Source organism: Bombus terrestris, chromosome 10 (genome assembly GCF_910591885.1).
Source record: "Bombus terrestris chromosome 10, iyBomTerr1.2, whole genome shotgun sequence".
Taxonomy (NCBI): Eukaryota; Metazoa; Arthropoda; class Insecta; order Hymenoptera; family Apidae; genus Bombus; species Bombus terrestris.
In genome coordinates this window covers 9416491-9439476 of record NC_063278.1, presented here as the reverse complement: position 1 = coordinate 9439476, position 22986 = coordinate 9416491, and the positions used below count along the sequence as shown (strand labels likewise).

Here is a 22986-nt window from a genome sequence, read left to right as displayed (position 1 = left end):
TTAGGAAATTAACGCAGATATACCGATGGTTAAACGATGATAATCGCAGCATCGTTAGGCTATCCAATAAAAAAAATTACTTCCATTCAAAATACATTCGATTAGACTTCGAATAAAGAGGAACTCTCGTTAAGTAGAAAAATATTTTACACGATAATTTGGGCATATCTGTATTAATCACTTCCTAAATTTCTAAACTGCAATTTTCCTAATGAAAATTCCTAAACATAATCTTGCGAAAAAAAATAGTGCCTCTAAATCTAATTCCAAAGAGAGATCGCAGAAACTTACCAACTTTCTCGTCCTGTGGCGCGTCGGTATTACTAAGACTCCTGGTGAACTGACCCCTTTTATGGTCGTCGTGCTCGTTATCGCCTGGCTGGATCCTGGACGGCTTCTCGTACGAGCCCGACTGACTGTACTCGCTGCTTTCGGGCATGGAGGAGGATCGGCGATCCCGCGCGTCGTCACGTTGTTGGTTGACGGCGGCAGAGGCATCGTCGGCGGCGGTTTTTTTCCGCGAACGCCGTCGAGTTGACGACGTTGGGGACGATGACGAGGTGACGGCGGTATCGGTGAAGTTGTCGCGCCGCGACAGTTTCGTGTTTCGTGAGGTTTCGTGGTGATCGACGGCCCGTGGGTGGTAGTTTTTAGTAGTGTCGGAGGTAGCGGTTTGGGAATCAAAGAGACTTGAATTAGCGTTACCGGGGTGGGGTGCTCGGTTACGAGGCCTACGCGGATCGCACGGGCCAAATCCGCAGTTCTCGCTGCACTGGCTCTCGCTCTCCATCGAGTACTCGTAGTACTCGAGGGTGTCGCTGATCGCTACGTTCCTCTTACTACCCTGCTGCTGTTGTTGACTCGGATGCTGCTGGGCTTGCTGATGACGTTGTTGCTGCTGCCTCTTCTCGAGTAGCTCGAGATCCCTAGGCTCCGGACAGCTGCTATTTCGTCTACGGTACCTATGCCTCGATTCTACCGAAGGTCTCCTCTCTTCGCTCTTTCGCGAGAACGAGCCAGACCTACCTAATTCGTACGACATCGCTAATTCTCGACACTCCGGACAACTAGTTTTTCGCCTACCGCGATACTGCGACGGCGATCGCAGCGATCCCGACCTAGCCAGTTCGTATGGTTCCCGATAATCGCGAGTCTGAACGTTTTCGTAGTCGTATCTTGAGTCTACGTAACCATCGCGAACCTGTTCCCCGTCGTAGTAGCCCGATCTAATACCATCGCTAACCACCGTGCCCGTTACGTTCTTCTGACGGAAACAGTCCGCGCACACGACCGTCTCCATCGAACCGAAATCCTCGTCCGAGTCCAGAATAAAGTTCGTACTTCTTTCTTCGTCTTTTCTTCGTGGAGGATCGTAGTATCGGAGCTCTCTAGCTTCGGGGCAGCTGCTGTTCCTTTTGCGACGATACAGACGTCTAGCTCTTTCCGCTCTGTCCGACGAGCTCAGTTCCTCGTCGGAACGTAAGATCGGCGTAGATTCTGCTCGTTGCAGCATCATTCGCTTGCTATCGGATAAACTCGGTACGGTTAGCGTGCCCCTTGTGCTGGATATCGTATCTCGATACGGTAAGTTCTCGTAGACACCCGTACTAACTTCTTTGCTTCCCCTTCTACTTCTCCTCTTTCTTCTTCGTGGCAGCGTGTTATCTTGATAAGCGTCGGCTCCAACACACTCTGGGCCGCTGTGCGCTTGATAATCGTACTCCTCCGCGGAACGATAGTCACGATAATCACCGATGTAGTCAGCATCAACGTACTGCGACGATCTTTTCTTACGTCTACTACTTCGACTGCTGTCTCTTCTTCTATAGTAATCGTCCTCGTACATTTCTGCGTCGGTTCTTGGAATATTTTCATCCTCGTAATCGTACAACCGGTGGTCATACTCGTCGACGTTCCCCCTGTCGATAAACCCTTCGTCGTATTCGATATCCCAATTGTAACCATCGTACCCGTTCTCCAGATACGATTCGCTGCTTTTCCTTCTTCTTCTAGAACGACCGCTAGTTCTCTGATTGTCGTAGTGCTCCAAATCCGAAGCAGCGTGTATCGAAGAACAAGTAATGTCCCTGTCCGGGCCGTATTTCTCCGCGGACGACAGCGCCTCGTCGATGCTGCAGTAAATGTGCTCGTTAGCCGGGTCGCAGATATTGCTGTCGAGATTCTTCGTTCGTTTCTTGGATATGTCTCGACCGAACGCGGAATCGTGCTCCTGAAACGTCGAGTCTCTGTATTTCCTTTTGGTGGGATCTTCACGGCCAAGGACGTTCCGCAGGCCTATTTGATCGTCGCTGCTGAAGGAATTTTCCTCCGACAGATCGTACGAATGGTAACCTTTACCGACAAGGTCCATATCTATGTTCTGTTTGTCGAAGCGCGGCATATAAATCTCCGTCTCGCCGCAACTAAATTCAGAATCGTATCCATAGAATGGTTTGTGATCCTGCTTCAGCATGTAATCGTAATTCTTCTCTCGATTGAGCAGAATTTTAGGCATCTTGTCGTCGCTGTTCGAATCGAAGTACGATTTACTCTGATCGCCCAGAGCCGGTATCTTGTCGCCGTAACCGGCATCGTTAATAGCCATGTTCTTCTTCAATTTACGACGGGCGGTTCTCAGACTGTCGTCGCTGAATATGTTGCTTGATATAGTGTCATATTCGAAACTCTTGGCTCTACGCGAGAGCATGCCCGTGCCTAGTCCGAAACCGTAACGATCAGCGTAGGTATCGTGCAGCACGTCGTAGTCGAAGCTCCTAGCCTTCGAGAATAAAAACGATCTACGCGGCCGTAAGCTAACGTCTAGGTTCCTAATGCCGTGATCGTCCGTTAAGTCGTGCAAGCCTCTCGAGAACAAGTGGTGCCTAGATTTCGCGGTTCTGCCGGTACGATCTTGCCAGCTACGCGACCGTCTACGCATACCGGAGTCCAGTTGATAGGGCGACGAGTATCTGTCGCGAAACTTCTCGATGAGGCGATCGTTGAAGTCGACCTGAAGGCAATCCTCCACGTATATCTCCGGTATACGATTCTTAGAGCTACCGGTTAGCTCCTCTGGCTTGAGCAAGTACCCCTCGGAGACGCTGTACTCGCTGGTCTCCGGGCTGTAATATCTCAGCATGTTCTCGTCGACGGTCTGCGACCTCGTGAACGGCGTACGCATCTTTCTGTACAACGAGCGCACCACTGCGGACTTGCTCCGTACGAGGGGATGCGGGGTGGGATTGTGCTTGCTGGGGTTGTTGCTCCTGGGCTTGGTGGGATTGTTGTTCGGACAGTGACATTCGCTGCAGGGTACCCTAAGTCTGTGCCTGCGCCTATTGCGCCTAGGGGGCAGGGGCATAGGGGATATGACACCGGGTATTAAAACGTTTTTAACTGTCGGTCTGCAAACAATGTTTTTCATATAGAGTTTTAGCGCTTCTGCGGTTACATTAACGATTTCTTTTTTGAGCCCATTCTTCATTTTTTTTTTTAATCAAAGAAAAAAAAAGACTCTACTCGCACGTTCGCGATCGATCGAACGCGTTTCTCTTCTTCCTTCTTTTTCTTAAAATATCTGCTATCTTTTTGGTTCCGTTTTCACCGGGTTATAATAGTTTTATTTTTCTTTTCTTTTTTTATACATAACATAGCTTTTGTTGCAATGCGATAGGTACCGAAAGAGAGAATTTGAGCCAAGAATTTTGTTGCATTTGTCACTTGCCGAACAAATATATATAAATGCAGGTTGTCTGTAGGACGTGCGACGATTGATTAGTCTTTTCGTGATTATACACACAACATACATACATATATGTAATTGTGACGTGTTTCAACGTAGGTAGACCTAGCCGTTCGACCAACGCCACGCACTAATCCCTGCTTTATTAGAATGGGACAATATTAAATGGACATTGACACAGTGCATAGGAGGTGCAGTCTAGCCAACTAAAGTAGTAGAATTCGTCGAAGAGAGCGCGGCAGGATTTTTGGGAAACCTATCAAGCAGGCGGGGGGAAATGAGATAGTGCAACTACGGGGTGTCGTTTCATTCGGCAATGTCCATTTAATTCAGGGATTATCGTCGATGAGAAGGTAAGCCATCAAATGTTCCATTCTGTGCGCGGTGTACATGGTCCATCGACGAGCATAACGATAATTTACTTGGAGGAGAAAACGGGATTACGCTATTCTGAATGAATGGACTATGAGATGAGATTAGTAGGAAGGAAAAAGGGAGAAAGAAATACGAGAGCCGAAGGGGAAAAACGAGAAAAGAGGGGAAAAATAGAGGGAAAGGAACGCGATTTACCCGAATGTCACGTAAAAATGGTACAGTGGATGGCTGTCTCCTCTAAAGGGATACTTTCTTCTCTATGGAACTTGTCTTGCTTTGTACACTGACTTTGAAATGCAAGGTCATCGACTCGAAAATTAAAATACAATAGACATTGAGCTATACTCACATTAGTCCTCTAGAGCCACGTGGTCGTTCCGATTGCGTACTGAAGGCACTGCTCGTCACGGAGGCTATACTCTCCATATCGGAGTCACCAAGATCACCAAGTACGTCTTTGTCAGGACTTAAATTTCCCCTTCGCGGTCTGTGCATTCGATAAGGGTGACTGTGCGGCAAAGATAACGGATCCTGATCTATCGAAAGCAGATCCGAATCCGACAGTCCGCTATAGTGTCTTTCCCAACCTGAAAAATCAACGTTATTCCCATTGGAAATACACGTACTTCGCCATCCGTAAATTCTAAAATATATATCCAACAAACTACGACTCCTATACCGATCCTCTTCACAGATAAATTCTAATATAATCGAAAATAAAAATAGTTGCTATCAAACTGTTTCAAAATTACGGTCAATTTTACACGTCAAACGTCCACCATTTAATAACATCCTATTACAAAGTTCATCCTGGCGTATTCACGCTAGCCAAAAATTACCGAAACAAGGTCAATTAGGAACGCGGATTTTCACGAGGTTTCATTACTGTTCTCGTATCACGAGGTATTCGAAAACTTTGAAATTAATAACCCGGCGAACAAAATGGGAAAAGTGAGCTCACCTCCCGTACCCGTACTCCTGTACGTGGTATGCATCTGCCTATTGCGGTGTCTCATAAATCTCGCCCGTTCCTCGGGATCCTGAACAGCCCTTTCCTTCAGAGCCGTCGGAATCAGAGGCAATTGTCTCTTCTTCGGACTTCCGGTGGGAGTGGCTGTCGCTGATCTCGAGCTGAATCTGGAATGCGTAAAGCGAAACGTTCTCGTTTTCTGCTGTATCACAGTTTCGTTTGTGGCTCGCGTCGATAACTCATACAACATACCTGGGTGGAACGTAGCCGTGCGAGTAAAGCATGGATCTATGTTCCGGCGGAGACAGAGAGCGATGACCGGTGGGACTTTGAGACCTTCCGCGATACCGAAGGCTCGGCGAGTCCATAGGTGCTGCACTATGCGACCTGTGGCCCATCATTCCTCGATGAATATCGTCCTGGGGATTACAGATATTTAACTACGCCGTCCAGGTGTAACGTAGGCGAAAACGAATCGATAATGCCACACGCGAACCACGAAAGTGTCGGATAGAATAGGTGTATTTAAGTCTATACGTACTACGATCAGTTACAAATTAATAATAGTAGCAAATTGGTAAATTACAGGTCGTGGATTGTGCACTTTTTCTTTTACGATTTTATAATTGAACGATTTATAGAAATACGAATGTGGTTCCAATATTTAAATCGTATCTGTTAGAAGAGAAAGAAGGTTCCGTATATTGAAAAGTTAATTATGAATTTACAGCAAGTTTTAAAAAGTCACTTGATTTTGTTCGATTCTCGTTGTTGTTAGTTGACGATTACTTGTCACGTTCTTCGCTCGTGGCTTCCGCTTATTATTACAGTTGTAAGATTCAGTGCGATTTTTCAAAGACGATGACTGGCGAAATCTACATCCGACAATCTACAACGAGTACGTAAACTACGCGTTCATCGAACGATCGTTAAATTCACAGAAAAAGAACGTCGAGGTATTCGGTGAAAATCGGTGGAAATGACGCAGCGGGACTCACCTTGCGATAGGTCTGGTAACCAGAAATAGACGCTGGCTGATCCCGTATCATGATGGCGGCCCGTTTACGCCCCTGCGGCGACATGTCCCTTCGACTTCGATGCTCCCCGTCGATGCACAGCTCCCTTTCCGGCGGGGGACTAGAATAGTGGCTGCTCCGGCATGCGTTCATTTTTTCGCCAATTAGTGATCGTCTTGTCACGCTTAGATTACGTTAAATTATGGACGTAGGGGAAAGGCGAGTGCTGTGATCTCGCGCTAGATTACAGAGTGCATGCGGCCAGGCTGGTTCTCATTGGCGATGCTTTATCAAATATGCATTCTCTACGCTGCGCGTTGCACCGTGCCGTGGTCTTTCTGCCGACCCCTGACACACGTACGAAACGAACTCGGTTAAGCGGCAGACCAAAACACAGAATGCCAGGTTACTCTACTACGTGGCAGAAATAATAAAAGGACACAAAAAGATTGTTTTCCCGATATCCCGTAGATTAAAAGCAATCTCGTGATCCATAGTTAAAATTCGTCAGGAGCTTGTTCCTTTTAAATATTTGCACGTCCTACGATGGTCTGTCAGATATGCGGACTATACAGACAGTCGCTTTAATTATTCAGCCTTGAAACAATCAGCGTTGCGTCTTTCGTTGTCGCGTCTGGCTAACTGGAGAACTAAGAGTTACAAATTTACGAACAACAAGCGGTACATCTCAACGATCGATGAGTCGTTACTTCGGAGGCTCGCGTTTCTCGATAAGTTTCATTGTTTTATCCGTTCACCAATGTATCACCGGAAAGGATTATTATACTTTCGAGTTAATATTCGTTACCTCATTTTGCGGACGAAGAACTGGTCGCAAACCGGTCGATCTACAAAGTGCAAATACGCAACGTCGCGATCCACGCGCGAAAGCTAATCTCTTACGAGTTATTTGCCAATAAAAGCCGGACACAGATTGGACGGTTTTCTCCGTGGTGTCCTCGACGAAATGGAAGGACAGATTCGGTTGCCAAGAAGCTACTTGGTAAAGAAAGGCTGGCCTGGCTGCTGTAAACAATGGTTCCGCGACTGATCAACGGAGCCAAATGCGTACAAAACCGTAGCCGGGAGATTGATCGCGCGCGAATCGCTTCGAGAACGGTGCCACTGACAGTCATCGTCCCGGTTCCTGGCAACGGGCACACCAATAAGCATCGCGAAACGTCCCCGGCGAACTGGACGTTGCCCAACAAATATCCACTGACGAGACGAAAAGCTTGCCGGAGAGAGGGCAAATAAAAAAACAGGGGAATGGAGCCACCCCGGCCGATGCATCGCGTTGCACTAAGCGTTACTAAAAGCCATGTCCTTTCGCGCAATCTAAGTCTCGTAAAACGTGGGACAGATGCAAGAAGCGATGACACGATGACGCCTACGTGTGCCTACATGATCGGTGACCTGCTGAATCTCTGCGCGCAACTACTTGTTCTTGCGCTTTTCTTTCTTCTTAACTTTCATTTTTCATTCGTATATAGTCTAATCATTTCGTGTGCTGTTCGACGAAAAACGAACCATACACACGGTTTCTCGTCGAGCGTATCTACAGCACGCCGACGTGTTAAATGCCGACGTGCTAAACTCTTTCATTCCGTTCGTCTATCGAATAAAGTTCATTCGATCGGTGCACATGCGACTGAGAGAACGATCCGCGTGCAAACACAGGAACATCAAGTGGGTGGATGGAAGCAGCCTCCGGCGACTATTACCGAAAGTCGACCTGCGTCTGGTCTCTGGCATAGAAGCTCGACACGCGAAAGACCTCGAATATGTTTGGAAGATCAGTTATAGTCGTTTTAACGAGCGTATTCCCACGTGAATTTCCGCTAGGTTGATAGAGCTCGAATATTATTTCGGTACAACGTTGGACGTAACGAGAGACGTTTCAAGACAAAGAAATAAAGGCAGCTTATCACGGGAAAGACGAATTAGTACGATCGAGCGATTTCTCAGACGGACCCTCCTGTTGCCATTGATGCACACGGACACGTTCGAGTGACTTTACATCGTGAGTGCGTCCAGAGTGAACGGTTACCGGGAGGATTTCTCGATTTCCGTCGTTTCTCGTCGATAATGACGCGAAACTACGGCGTCGTTAGTCGCCTCTTTCGAGGAAACGTGGAAATACGTCTGACAAACGCCGCGATCTCTTTGACGTAGCACTCATCGTGCTACGTTGCTTTTGTTATTTCTTTACGTTGGTTTTCATCGATCTAGCTCGACAGCTAAAGTCGAGAGATCGCGTCAGTTTGCGTTCGTTAGTTTCTATGTATGCGAATATCTTATATTCGATCACGTTCGTTAATAATTGATCTACACTCGGAACGCTATTTAATTTAGCGGTGAGGATGCAAGAACGTGTGTGACTGCGTGATTCGTGAGAGAGAGGAGGAAATATAAGTTTGAATGGCCGTACCGCTTATAATTTGACGGCATATTATGAAACCTAAAAAATAAACAACAGAACAGATAAATAACAAAGAAAATCAATAGACGGGATGGCTAGCGCCAACGCGAGAAATTACGGCTCGTTAGAATGTTTTGTTTCTCGTTAAAAGAATCATCGTTAACGCGATACTGGATGCTATAGACGTTCCTCGATTATCGATTGAACAAGAAAAAAAAGATAAAGAATATCTACACCGTGCCCTCGAAAACGGGCTGAAAGAACGTAGCGGTGAAAGAAAAGAGAGTAATCTGACTGTACGACACGTCGCGGCCGCCGACTCGACCGACGATGGATTTATTAATGTAACCAGTGAAACCCCTTCGGATAATCCTATTAGGTGATATTGAAGGTTATTAAATATCTGCACACCGTACGATCGGCTCCCTCGGATGTCGCCGGATGTTTCAATTATTCGCCGCGCGCGTGTCTTTCTGCGGGCTCGTCTCGACCGTATCTCGCCGTATCATCGCCATTCAATAGGGATGAAACGGATAGGGAGAAGAAGAGGGGAGAAAAAATTGGTCAGCGACTCGCAGATTGAGGCCAGCGTGGATTAACGAAGCATGCACGCCGTTCCGATTCGTTTCTACAGATTCCTCGACGTAGCGACCTCGAGGTGGCCGCGGAAGCGACGTGCATGCTCGATGAAGAATTGAACAAACCGGCCGCGAAATTTTCGACGAGGAAGATCCGGCAACTTTCCCTTCGTGGACTTTCAACGCTGTGTCGTGCAATTTTCAACGAGTCCCCGGCAAACTTACGGATATTATTATTCGAGCACCCTCGAATCGAAGAGGGTCGGACTAGATAAGGCGATTGATTACAAACGAAAACGAACGAGCGTGCAGGCGGAGTTTCCTGCCGGCATGGCAATCGCATTACTCCTCTACGAGAACCAGAGAACGCTCTCGAGGGAACGTGGCTCGAGAATTCCAAGCATCATCCGTGGAATAAATTTACAAAGGTTCGACCAATTAGAACCGGGAACGGTAACCGAGAGACACAAACGGACGAGGGACAAAGCGGCAGCGAGTTCCGAGGCACAGAGATTCCTTCCTTCTTCGATATTTCCTCCTTGCAACGGTACGGACGAGTGGTAACCTCGTGGTTCTTCGATCTTCAACGGTTCTTTGAGCGGTCTTCGAATTAGGGCCACGAGTAATTCAAACAACGCTATACGATAATTAGCGCACACTCGATGTTGCTTTTACTTCCACGTCACATGCTTTCGTTACTTCGTCACCGTTACACACATTGAAACACTGAATTTCTCCGTAAAAGAAACAAACACTCGGATAAAAGGGTAGATGGTCTAGTCTTTGCGGGTGTAAATCAGCAAATTCGAAGCTGGTCACGGATCCTGGCGAGTTTAAAAGGAAGTCGATTAACTCGTCAGAGGCCCTGACCTATACCCTCGCGAGTCACTGGATTCGAAAGATACCGGTGGCCACGAAGTTCAGAGGAAATTGAACGAATTGCGGGCCGTGCCCTCTGTGCAAACGACAAAAAACTTTATTAAGCGTCTCGTTCAAAGTGGATTTGTTTAGACACGCCGTTTACCACCGTCCGTAGCCGTGGGCTTCGTTTCGTATCCTCTTTGTTTTACCCTTTTTTCTCCTAGTTTGCTCACCCTTCCGTTTTTTACCCCCTGTCGGTTTCAACTCCGCCACTTTGTCGATAGTCCGTATTTCTTTCTTTTTTTCTCATTTCCTCAGAGAAAAATAAAGAACCGAGATATTCGAGAGAAAGCACTTTGCACTCACAAATAACGATCGGACGTCATCGTTGGAATATTAATATGGATACGAGGCTCTGGGGCTGGCTTCCGCAGCCAGCGGTGGTTGCAGGCCAACTGGCATGTCAATTGGCTTGTTGCCCAGTTTTATAACTTGGCTCACGGCCTCTCTCCTCTCCCTTTCTCTAATTCTCTTTCTCGTTCCCACAACCCTCCCCCTCCCACCTACACCTTTATTCACACACCTCTCACCCCCGCCGTGTTGTCTCTGTCTCTGTCTCCCTTTCGTCGTTGTGGTCGTCGCCTTTACGTCACGGCGACGCCGCCTTCCGCGAGCACAACAGATAAAAATGCTCCTCTTTCAATCATCCGGAGATTCACCTGGTGAGATCGGCCTCCGTCGACTTGGAGCAACTAAGTCGCGTAAACACCCTGCTCCTCTTAAGACTCCGTTATTCACACCCTCTAACACGAGTATAGTTCATGCACAAGTTTTCCAAAAGTAGAACTTTGGAGAAATTACAGAATTTGATTGAAATAACGAAGAATCGATATATCAATAATCGATGGAATATTTATCAGCGTGTAAACACGATATCGTCCGAAATAACAGGAATTGCGCACGATCGATCCTGGACCATCCCTCACGCACGCCTGACCCGTGTATCTCCTCAATGAACCGGAAAAGGTGCAACCATGCAAGGAAGAGCAACGATGCATGGAAGGAACGTTCGAATTGCGGCTAATCTCGAGTAGCGGCGTCGGCTCGTCTTATTGACGATTAAGACCAAGTCGCACGCTACCGAGGGAATATAACCATTACGCCGACAGTTACGGTGTCGGTTACGGGACCTGTAAACGAGATCTTAAGCCGGGAATAGGAACTCTCGAACAGATTAGTAACGCGATTTCTGTTGGCCAAGGACATCGGCACGCTACTCCCGTTAAGTATCATTAATTCCTGATGAATTGCACTGGTTCAGCCACGTGGGACCTTGCACGACACAGCCCTCTCTCTCTCTCTCTCTCTCCGCTTCTCGACAAATTCTTCGTCGCCCGTTCAAGATGGTCCGTGGATCGATTAACGGGAACCGACGCGCGTTAATCTCGTGGTCTCCTCTTCAGCTCGCGGCCACACGCGAGACACACTATCGAACACGAGTTTGAAACCACCCCATGAATCGTTCACGTTTTCGTCATTTCTTGCGTAGCTCGAACCATCTATATATTTTTCTTTCCTTTCCTTTCTTTAACGAAAGAAAGGAAATACCGTTGATATAGAAGTTAACATCTCGCTGAAAAAGAATTGGCTCACTTTTAAAATGTTTCTTCTTAAATAAATACACTGGACTGACGAACCGAGGGTGCTACAAAAAAAAGAGAAAACGATTACCAAAGCGCACTATGTGTCTACATGCAAATAAAAGAACAATATCTACGCGTAAATGCAACTAAACGCGTACTGTCTTTAGGGAAAACAAAAAGAAGGGAAAACGAGAAGGAGGCGGTCTCAAACTTCTTGCTCATAGCGTTAATTCTATCTGCATCTTACTATCGACGGTGTTTACGTGGATCCGCGTATACTCCCACGATGGATCGACGATGGATAGACGACGTTGACGATTATTTCTCGTTACAAAACGTTTTCAACTTTCGACTCGGGTCCCTGTTCTCGGTTATCCCGGCCGGTGTGCGGTCGTGGAAGAAGGTTTTTGCGCCGCGTCGGCCGTGAAAATAGCACGGGCTCTTCTCTCTCCCCCGTTTTTATATTATATTGTATATCGTTTCGGGGCGGTTTGGTGGAAGAGTTCTCGGGACGCGACGTAGAGAGATTTTCGAAGGATGCTCTTACCTGGAGGAACTGCCGATACTGCTTATACTGGCACCGTCAGCTGTTCTCCTTTGCTCCCTGGAGACGTCGCAGTCCGTGATATCGCATTCGGAAGTGTCAGAGTCGCTCAGCCGCGACGTCGTCGACGGTGGACTGAGATGGCAGTCCACCGGAGTTATCACCATGTCATCGGGCTCCTGATAGTATCTGTGCAACGCGAAATTTAGATCTCACGCTACGCTCTTCTCGCTAGCGCTAGGTGAAAAAGAATCAGCCGAACGGATTCGCTGAACGACGCGACGTCATTCGGAAAATACTTGCTCTTTTCGCTGCATCGTATTATTCAACGTCTTTTCATTCGTTTTTTTTTTCTTTTTTCTTTTTCTTTATCATCTTTCCGTTGATTCTACGGGAATTAAACGTTACCCGTATATACACCGCGATCGTGCATGATATAGAAAAGGGTTAACGCACGTGACCGTCGACGGATTCCTTCTCCCTCAGCCTAAATACTCGGAAAAAATAGCTGCACGCCTACAGAGGCCTAGCCCTTCTCACAAGCTTTCTAAAAGATTCGGTTTACTTTTTGTTTGCATTCAGCGACTAAGAAGCGCAAAGAGTATTCGTCAGTCACCAATCTCTAAGATATCTCTCCTAGTCTCTCATTGCAACAAGCGAACGAATGCGTTGTAGCGATTGCGTCTCATCTCAGAGGCATGAAGAAGTGAAACATCCTAAGGTCTACCGAGCTGATTCACATACCCAATATGACGGTGTTCCCCGTGGCCGGTCAGCGGATGCCACTCAGGCTCCTCGTCGAGATGAGCTGTTGCCAGTTCCAGTATCGCTTCGCCGAGAAAATCGTTCGTGTCGTACTTCCCGTAGTCCCACACGGTTACTTCCAACGCCCTTTTCCTCAGCTCAGGCCTCCTGATTCCGTCGTAGATAAACGTTTGGTTCCACTTTGGATCGTTCGTGTTTGCCAACGTCTTCGTTCGTCTCTTCGACTTTTCGCTGCATCGGGACACGAATAAGACAGAAGGGTGAATGATAGAACACGTCCTTGATACGTTCGTAGAATCGACGCGCAAATGGGACGATACCAGACGATCGATGTCGAGCATTAACAAGACAACGCCATTTCGAGGGAGGGAAGCGAAACAGTGGTTGGGGAACTCTGGTGTAGCTGCGAGACCGTTTGGCAGCCCGGCCAAGTTCAACGGCTATCTTTTGGCTCGCGAACGCTTCTTTAGGAAATGATTTATCTTGAAAGCAGGACAGTTTCGACTTCGACATGATCGCACTGTTGTCCCCGACGTGCATAAACGCCCTCGCGAAATCTTTGTCCGGCGCCATCGAGCATCGTGCGCTCGATTCTTTTTGCATTCTACTCTACGAAAAGGATGGAAATTTCCGTCGGCGATTTGAAACGCACGCTCGTGGCCCATAAAAATCTATACACCGTCCGTTTATCGACATTCGACGAGAAAAACGAAGCACGTTCTCCATCGAGAATCTCTCGGAGAAAACGAAGAAACTCGTTCCAGCGCCGGAACATAACGTTTTTTCTTATAAAATATTGCTCGTTCGTAACGTAAGATAGGAGGAATAGAATTATTTAAGAAGAAACAAGTCGGTGCAAGACAAAATACAGCACACATAGAGGCGTACTTAGTTTCTGGGCCAATCGAGCTCACTCACCTCTTGTCCGGAAGCAGGAAGATCTTGGCGTAGGGATTTCTGGGTTGGCCGTTGCTCCTGGGCGTGAGCCCAGCCGCACAGATCAACGTGACGATCAACCGTAGCGCCACGGAATCGAAGCTCAGCTTCACCTGAAGATTACCTCCGACGTTCGCATTGCCGGAAGTATGTCGGAGGTGTCTGGCGCGTCCTTGAGCGTGAAGATCCGGCGAGCCCGGCGAGGTCACTAAAACCGAAGGTTTCTCGCGCCTCGCGTCGTATAACTCTGCAAGTGATTGTTCAGTGCCGGCTAGACTTTAGATCTTCTTCGTACACCTGGTAGAACTTCGAACGGTGGAATTTGGGCTACGTGGTGTGTTTAAAGGGGTCTATTTATGTAATATATGATATATATATACATATATAAAACAGTGTAGGTATATATCGTATCGTGATACGAGCATTCGCGAATGGCTAGAAAAAAGAGAAAAAGGAGGGAAGATGGCATCGTGTGCAGCTAGTTAGATGCTTCGTATCGCGGTGTACGAAAGGTATACGCAAAATTCGCGAACGAACTCGTAAAATGTTGGGGCAAACGGGGACGTGGGTTCGACGATCTTTTACTAGGACACCGAATCTTGGAATATAGGCGGAGGTAGCCGGGAAATATTGAGTGACGTTCGAGTTTCGAGCAAATGCAAGAAATTCGAGGAACTTACGGCGAGATGTTCGATAAATTGTTATACTATGGAAAACGTTTTACGACCACGAATTTGGATTATTCTTGGTTAGGGGAAACGGGTAGATTATACTGGGTTACAGAGATTCGACGGTAGTTCGTGCGTGCATACATCGTCTGGTGGTCGCATCGTGTGAGTTGGGAAATTTAATTCCGTAGAAATTCACAGATTACTCCGGGGGGTTACGTTTAGAATGGTTGCAACCGCGTTAACCATCGAATCACTGTAAGATTCGCCGAAAACCCGTAACTTCCCTTCCATCAGCAGGGTGTAATGCAATTTGCGGGCAGATACATCCATTCCTCGGGAGATATCACAATTCACGTGCAGGATACTCTCTCGAGCTGCCGATAGTGAAAATAATGCATCCTTGTGTAGATGCATCGAACGCAGCCGGCGGTTTAGCGGTAGATGCAGTAAAATGGTTCGCGGATGCGTTTATACGCAGCCCCGCGATGCAGCATGGAAAGTGCATACACGTCGGCAGTGTTGCGTTCTCTTCCGTACGTTCTCTTCCTGAAGACGTCTAGCTATCGTCAGTTTATAAAATAACACTGCTTCACAATAACAATTATTCAAACAATCGTTTTTACATTACACAGACAAAGAATGATTAAAACGCATTAATTTAATAATCGTGTTATTCACCTCGGAAACACGATGATTGATATCGTCACACAAGCGAAACGTTAATGCCTACGTTTCTTTCTTCATTTCTATAAACCTTTTGCATCGTAAATCGCGTATCGTAAAACGGTGCAGCTTTTCGAAGAGTCTATAAAATGGGTAAATCGTAGAATGGCGCATTATATACAAAAGGATTTAAATGTATGGTCCTTCGTGGTCAACGAGGGGTAGAGATACAAAAAAAGAAAAAAAAGACACAAAAGATTCACTTGTTTCAAGTTGTTGCTCCCATAAAACTATGTATCGTAAAAACGGCGGTGTTAGCAGGGGGTGCATTGGCACTACTCTCTACGTTCTACGATAACATCGATGGTATACAGAAAGCGATATAACAGTCGTAATGGTTCTCGTTAAGCATCGATCTCGATACCGGTGCACTCGATAATCGTTGCTTTTTTTGTTCTACTTTACGGTGAGAATGGTAAAACTCTTTCGTTTTACCATTTCCCAGTGAATCTTCCTAAGATTATCGAATCAAGAAAGAAAGGAACAGAAAGATTCAAAGGGAGTAAAATACAGAACCACAAACATGGATAAGGGGGAAGACACCGATTATTTGGGATCGAGAAATTTAAGAAATTTTGAGGCCTACCCCATAGAATACATTTCTTAAGACCTGGAATACGAAAAATCATATAATCTGTGACAATATAGCGTCGTTTTTAATACGCTTAACTGTACTTATGTCTATGGTATGACTTAGGTAGGGGCCCGATATTTTTTTGTATGCTCTCGTACCGATTGCTTTATCGATTTTAGCAAATTCTCTTAAAATTTCAACGATCTGGAGAAATACGGCAAATTGTCTCTTGCTAAGTTAGCTCTAGAACTCTCTATACTACACAATATACTACTAAAGGACTTGCTGAACGATCTACGTAACGAATCTACCATTTCTCCGACTTTATTAATATTCCAACATCGTAAAACTATACATCGTGTGCGTCATTGATTCAATGATAATGATCATTGTCGATAAATTGATATCTTTTATCGTTCAACAAGCACCTCGTACAATAACGGGAGACCGAGTACTCGTCGTGGAACGAGGTACAAGTTCTCTCTCTCAAACCACTACTCGTTCGCAAACTCCCATAACACATCCTAAGTGTGATCTATCGAGTAGCTGTCTCAGCTACTCCTTGATACACTGTCTACCTTCTCTACCTTGTCGTCTAAACGCGCGTTATGCTCCGGGGGCGTTTTAAATGCTATCATCATTTTTTTTTTGCTTTTTAAAAACATCTGTCAGCGACCGTGTGTGTATACAGTATACTCTACGAGACATGTATATGTATTCGGGCCAGACAAGAAGGGAGGCAAAGAAGAAAAGAGAACGGCCTGAGAACAGATCCTGAGAGCGTGTGTCCAACGAGGTAGGAGGAAAGAAAAGAAACACAGTCGAAGAAGAAATAGACGAAGAAGAAGAAGAAGGAAGGGAACGAACGAAGCTTGAAGCACATAGTCACCTTTGTGATGCGGTTGCTGTGGCCCGGATATCGTCTCCGGGTGCTTTTGTCTCCATGGGATATGCGCGACGATCTTCCTTGACGGCATCGGCGCTGTGGGTGTCAGTCCCGCAGGCATCGTCACCGGACCCGTCGTCGACGATAGATTCCGCGAAACTACCAGCTCCACTTGAGGCTCCTGTCTCGACTCGGCGATGATGTCGTAAACTTCACGGAAGCTTTTGCCCTGGAGGGACCTGCCGTTCCACTTGATCACCTCGTCACCTGAAATCGTTGAACGTCCGGTCTGTTCTCCTATTGGATCGCCTCCGGGACCGGATGGAGGGGGATGACAACGGGGGATTTATTTACTTCGGACAGTGAGCCCCTCGCTAGAAATGCTACCGAGGTTTCCCAATAGATCGGGGTATGCAAGGGGATGGTATCTGGAGCTTTTGTGGAGGAAAAGTCCTGACACGGTGATTCTAGCTTCAGGTGATGAAACTGCGTTTGTGGCGAGTTGGATCGAACCGACGAAGGCTCTTTTGGTTTGAGGAGACATTAAAGCACTTCGCGTTTACGTAACTTATTTAATCGTCGATAAATTCCGCCTGAACTGGAGATAGTTCGCATATTATGGATAAGGATGGTCATTTCTCGCTATATTTGTACTACCAGTAATTTAGAGTTTGCGAAGTAAATGAATATGATATAATGAACGTATAACTGAAAAATGAAATTGTTCTCTATAAGCTTTTGGTTCGAAATATCGCTCAAAATAACATATTAAATAACAGTGCCAAAGCTCTTTTCAGAAAATGCATATAGAATCGCTTTGTTTTTCTCTGAAATACTCTACGAATCACAGAGTCGGTGAAACAGTTAGTCGAAGCTAGGAAGGAGGAAAGCTTTTGGAGGCACAGGATTCTAGGGCACCGAGGTTAAATTTATCGTTCTTACCGGGTCTCAGTTGACCTTCTATGTCAGCCGTGCTACCCTTCTTGACCTTCTCGATGACGGCGCCCATAGAGCCATCCTCCAACAGTTTGCCGCCGACCACTTTCAGCCCCAGTATGCTACTACTGCTTCCGGAGCCGCTTCCGGGCTGCTTTCGCAACACCATGTGGCCAATAATCTTCTGACCGTCTCTGCTCACTTGCCAGGATAACGGATGCTACGAAGCGCGGAGAACGGTTTTTCTTTGGTTTTTTTCTTTGCTTTTCATTGTCAGACTTCTGTCGCGGATTCGCGTGAGATGAGAAGAGGGTGGGTGGAAGGAACGCGTGTCTTCTCACGCTGAAGAACTTGCAAACCAAATGCGATGCGAAACGGAATCTCCGGAGGATTCGTGTCTGGTAATATCGTGCATTGGTTTCCAAATTCCTGGCGTGACTCGACTGATCGCTATGAAAGTAATTCGTGAAACGGACTGTGACGTTGATGGATTCAAGCTGACCTTCCTGGAAGAATATCCTGCGCCTGCCGGATTGTATAGCTTTAATCAAGCCACCAAAGGAACTCGGTATCGATCGCGTCATCAGTCGCAGGATATTTCTGTCGCAGGGCATTCTGATGAAAGAGAAGCTGAAGAGAATGATGGTAGCCTTCGTGGGCGATGCGATGCGCGCGACACAGAGGATACTCGAATCTTGTTATCGATTCAATTGTAATATACATGGGTGTGTTACACAAATTCCGTAAATGTTTAACGATCGAAATATTTCATTCGAGTATTCTCCAGATTTACAAAAACGTGTTCGTATGTGAAGTGAATCTACATGTTTAAGAGCGAATGGTAAAACGATCAAGCTCGACAAAAGGAGAAAGCACACTATCATACATCTAATGATCGTACATCTATACAGTATGAATAGTTACTATGTTCATGCTTTGCAACATGCTTTATCAACAGGCATACGAGCAGAAAAGCGACAATCAGTCCCTTCGAACGTCCGATGTTCGAGGTACTCAAGGTTCCTGGCATGCGACAGCGACGTGATTGCATTTCGTAAAAGAAAAAAAAACACCGTTGAAGTTGAGGTTTCTCTGTCGAAGAGCGACTCGACTCATCTGGTGGATCTACTTTAGGGAGAGGGGTCGCCTCCTTTCGGTTTCCAGTTGATCGTGTCGATCGTGAGTGAGTCGTGGCACTTTGATTTCGCAGACAAATATCGTAAAGTATCATTCGTACAGGAGACGATTGGTTCTATATTAAATCCCAATTTCAATCGTATCTCTCAGCTTTCGTTTGTTACGATACTTTGCTTAACCCCGATATAATTGGCTGCCTGAACCGTGTCACGTTTATCTTTTATTCCTCCTTGTTATTTCTTTCGTTTTTTTTTCTCTTTGTTTGCCCTAATTAAAGGATCTAAGGAACTTTGGATTATGCACTCGACACGGGCTTTTCTTTCCACTTTTCATTTCACGGCACAGAGTCGGATGGAATAGTTGTAATTAAATATTTCATTAACGGAGTTAAACGCGCGTTCGGAAGTTCCGTTAAGAACTCTTTTTAAACCCGAAAGAGGTCGCTTAAAATATGTTCGTTCTCCCATTATGAAATGTGAGTTTCAATCCATGATTTTTTCCCTTCCATTTTGCTTTTCTCTGCCTTTATTTAAAATACGCGCAACTTAGAAACTAACGCCGAGAACTAGTTTTCGTTTCATCGCTGGTACTGCACGGGCGCAGCCAATTACATCCGTGTTTCGTTTCCGGGACGCCGAGAAGTCGCGGATTTATCAAAAGACACCGCGAAACTGATCGACGAGACGTAACGAGGTCGTCGAGACTCACAACTGCTTCGGATATCCTTTGGCCGTGCTCCAATTCGATTAATTATGAAACAGGTACGCCTCTCTCAACAACCAGCCATCCTTTCGGCCATTTTAATTGGACGTTTTGGAACGGTACCGACTCGTGAAATCCCCTATTCTTCCACGAATTGACAGTCGTCACGTTCCTAACAGATCTTAACTTCCCAAACTATTATTTCCAAGAAAATCATACGAAAGGTTATGACCAGGATTACGAAGATATATCGATATTTATAAAGCAAAGTAGCATGAACGTACGTAACTTTGATTCAACGTAGCCGGGATATCGGCAGAATGGCAAACGATTATCTCGTGAAACTCTCACAAATATTGTTTCATCAACATTATCCGCTCGAATGGAGTTCGTTCAATAACAGAATCCACGCGTGTCAACTACGGAATACACAATTTAATTTCGTACGATGGTTATTTTCGATCATGATGAAATTTCTAGACATTCTGATCATCGTATACGTTTATCAACTAATCGTGGGTTTCTGATCATAAACGATTTTTAAAGAAGAATCGTCGACTTGAATGGACAATGGTCCAATCCCGGAAGAAGGTCGATCTTGATTCGACGGAAGAAGTACACGAGATTCATCGCTGATGGATAAATTGCTCGATTGCCGTTCGTTTAATCGGACCGAATTTAATCTTGCTTATTTGCTTCGCATAATTGGAGCACGGCCTTTCCATCCCCTACAGTTTCCTGTCTTCTTCTATTTATCGAACGATGATCCGTAAACTGGTGATTATATCGACTTGCCTGAAGATGCACGCGATTCGAAACTGGCCGCGAGGATAATCGTTCGTTCCCGTTCGAGACAAAGATCTCTTACGAGATCAAGACGCAGGATAATTGTAGAAACTAAAGGAGAACGATCGAGTGATATTTTCGCCGTCGAAAAAGGGGCCTCGGGAACTCGGTCACGCCGGCACCGTGACACAGCCGCAATTCCCTCGTTCTCGTTGCGGCACCGAGAATTTTTCAAGAATTACCTCGACCTCTTGGCGAGCACTGAATTGTCGTTTTTATTGCGGCTCGTACAGGGTGTTCCGGACGGGCTTTAAGAAGCTATAATTTCCCTCATTTCACCGAGGAGAAACTTTGAAACATACCCCCCACTCCGCCATTGCTACACGTGTGCTAAAAATCGATACAAGATTTCCTGCTTTATTTCATCGGGAGGAAAATTCTCTGTCGTAAAGTCGTCTTGTGAAATACTTTCCGTCTATAAATCCAATGTACGTTGCCGCAAGTATTAAGACACCTACCGTAAGTATTTGTTTAACAAAAATTCAACGCTTTCTACTGTATCTTTATCTTCTAGTCGCTTTATTGTAAATCTATATTATATATCATAATTTAATTACTTTATTATATCTATATCTGTATTATGATTTAACTCTACCCTCCTCCTGACGCCTCGCTTCGCTTTTATATATCGCTGAATATTTCCTCTTCATATTTTGAAATAGTTTATTCGTATTGGAAATTAGTATATTTAAATATGTCGGGCAAATGTTTAATAAAAAAGCCAGCAAGGTTAAAATACTAAATAAAGTAAAATTTATTAGAGTTTCCTAGTACCCAAATACTTACGGTCGATTAGTCTTTCTCTTTCGAAGTGCCGTTTAAACTGAAAGCATTGGAGACGTCTCGTCTATCGTTTTACCCACCGGGGAGAGATTCGAATCTCACGATCGTCCTTAATTCACAAGTTCGCCGAAGCTTTCTATCCGGGAACGAACGATTAATCGGGCAAACCGATGCAAACCGTCGCGGTGTTCTATGGCTTATAAGCGGTCGGTTCCGTTCGAACGAATTCAAACGAGAGACATCCGAGACGGAGTGTGGGAAAGATTCGAAAGAATGGCCGCGCGCGAATCGAAATTCGAAGCCGATTTACGGGATCGTGTAATAACAATAACGGATAATCGAACCGTGGTTGCCCATCGGCCGTCCCGACGCCGGCAAATTGACAAATACGTCCAGCAAGGAGGCTATCGGAAAACCAGCGTTTGAATGCTGTAAGCCATCCGTCCGGAACGACGATGACGAACGATGATGTCGGCCCTGTTTGCTCGACTTTTCACGCAATGACTCTAGCCTTTTTATTACTTCGATATTTTTTAAACAGCGCTTATCTTCGGTTAATCTTGAAATGGTAGAGTAGAACTTGCTTCATTTTACGATTGATTGAGAGTTTAATAAGAGAACGATAAATATTAATGGATTAGACGATTTTATATCGTGTTATATTCTACGCTGCTGGTCGCTATTATCAGTATTAGGGAACGTGCTGATACTTGAGATTAGGATTATCAAACCAGACCGAATTTTTGTCTTTGCAATTACCGAATACGAGTGTTTTCAACAGTATCAGCATTTGCTTTTATCGATACAGAAACATGATTACGTGTATTTATTTACTCTGGTTATATTGAGTTAATTCTGATTAACTGTATCAACATAGCAATATCATTCACATCATGAGTGTCTTATAATATGGAATACCAGATGAACTAAAATTTAGAATTTTCGAATAAATGTAGACTATTCAAATACGTACAGCCAGCAGTATATCATTAGAAATTTATCGTTTCAATTTCATTCTACCAAATGAAGATGAAAAACTGAAGAAAGGAGCGATTATATTCGCAATCCAAGCTCTTCTTAAACATTCTTCGCTTTAAAGTTGTAAGGGGCCAGCGGCGAAGAGAATAATCTTTTCTCGCGAAAAACAAGCTGACAAAGAAACGAGTTTCCAATTAACATCGACGTTCCGTTTTCGAAAATTCGTTAAACGAAACGGCTCGACGGTGATCCCGTGGAAACTTGATTAAACGTGGTCGCGCTCTCTCGCCTCTGAACCCCTGCTCGTTTAATAACGCGAAGCGATATATCGTAGCGGGATGTATCGTGTGGTGAATGAACAGTGGCGATGTGAGGGTTTGGATGAGAGTCGGGTGTATCGCGAGACGACGTTTCACACGAGTCGTCGGAACGGCGCTGTGAAACTAGCGAAGAACGCGAAACGATCGATAACTAGGACAGAAACGTCTCTCTAGAATATCCGGAGGATGGAGATCGAGATGCGTTTTAATAAACGATTAGAAAGGCAATCGATAAATGAGCTGAGAAGTCGATAAATGACGAGAGAACGTGAGATCCGGTTTGCTGGCGTACCGTTGAGTCGCGTTGTTTGATCCAAGAGAAGAATATATATATATATATATATAATACGTGGCTAGTTTAAGAAAAATGAAATGATGAAAGAGAGAGAAAGAGAGAGAATGGGGGGTACGCGAAGAAAGCATCCTATATTCTATGTCACTATATCACGGCAGGGGAGGTTTTTTGGGCGAGGCCCGAGAGCTTGTTAGTAGTGAGATCAATCCAAGACTCATGCGATCAGGTGCGATCAACTATGTTTGCCAGGAACGTTGCATTCCCGACGTGTTTCGTTAAATAC

The 22986-nt window shown here is 45.5% G+C and overlaps 1 protein-coding gene across 21 annotated transcripts in view; it reads right to left on the bottom strand.

Annotated features, from left to right (window-relative positions):
• The window catches only part of LOC100646986 (regulating synaptic membrane exocytosis protein 2), a 69488-nt gene that overhangs the window by 13832 nt on the left and 32670 nt on the right, over window positions 1-22986 (bottom strand). For 14 of the 21 annotated variants that reach the window (XM_048409353.1, XM_048409357.1, XM_048409356.1 and 11 more), the window contains 12 exons: window positions 17649-17862; window positions 16710-16973; window positions 15833-15880; window positions 13835-14099; window positions 12896-13147; window positions 12155-12340; window positions 8535-8564; window positions 6086-6236; window positions 5340-5506; window positions 5079-5254; window positions 4467-4704; window positions 292-3404 (listed from right to left, as the gene is read on the bottom strand). In XM_048409353.1, coding sequence (XP_048265310.1) covers window positions 292-3404; window positions 4467-4704; window positions 5079-5254; window positions 5340-5506; window positions 6086-6236; window positions 8535-8564; window positions 12155-12340; window positions 12896-13147; window positions 13835-14099; window positions 15833-15880; window positions 16710-16973; window positions 17649-17862 — 5104 coding nt within the window. The remainder of the gene's footprint in view (window positions 1-291; window positions 3405-4466; window positions 4705-5078; window positions 5255-5339; window positions 5507-6085; window positions 6237-8534; window positions 8565-12154; window positions 12341-12895; window positions 13148-13834; window positions 14100-15832; window positions 15881-16709; window positions 16974-17648; window positions 17863-22986) is intronic. The other 7 variants (XM_048409354.1, XM_048409365.1, XM_048409362.1 and 4 more) reach the window with 6 other exon arrangements.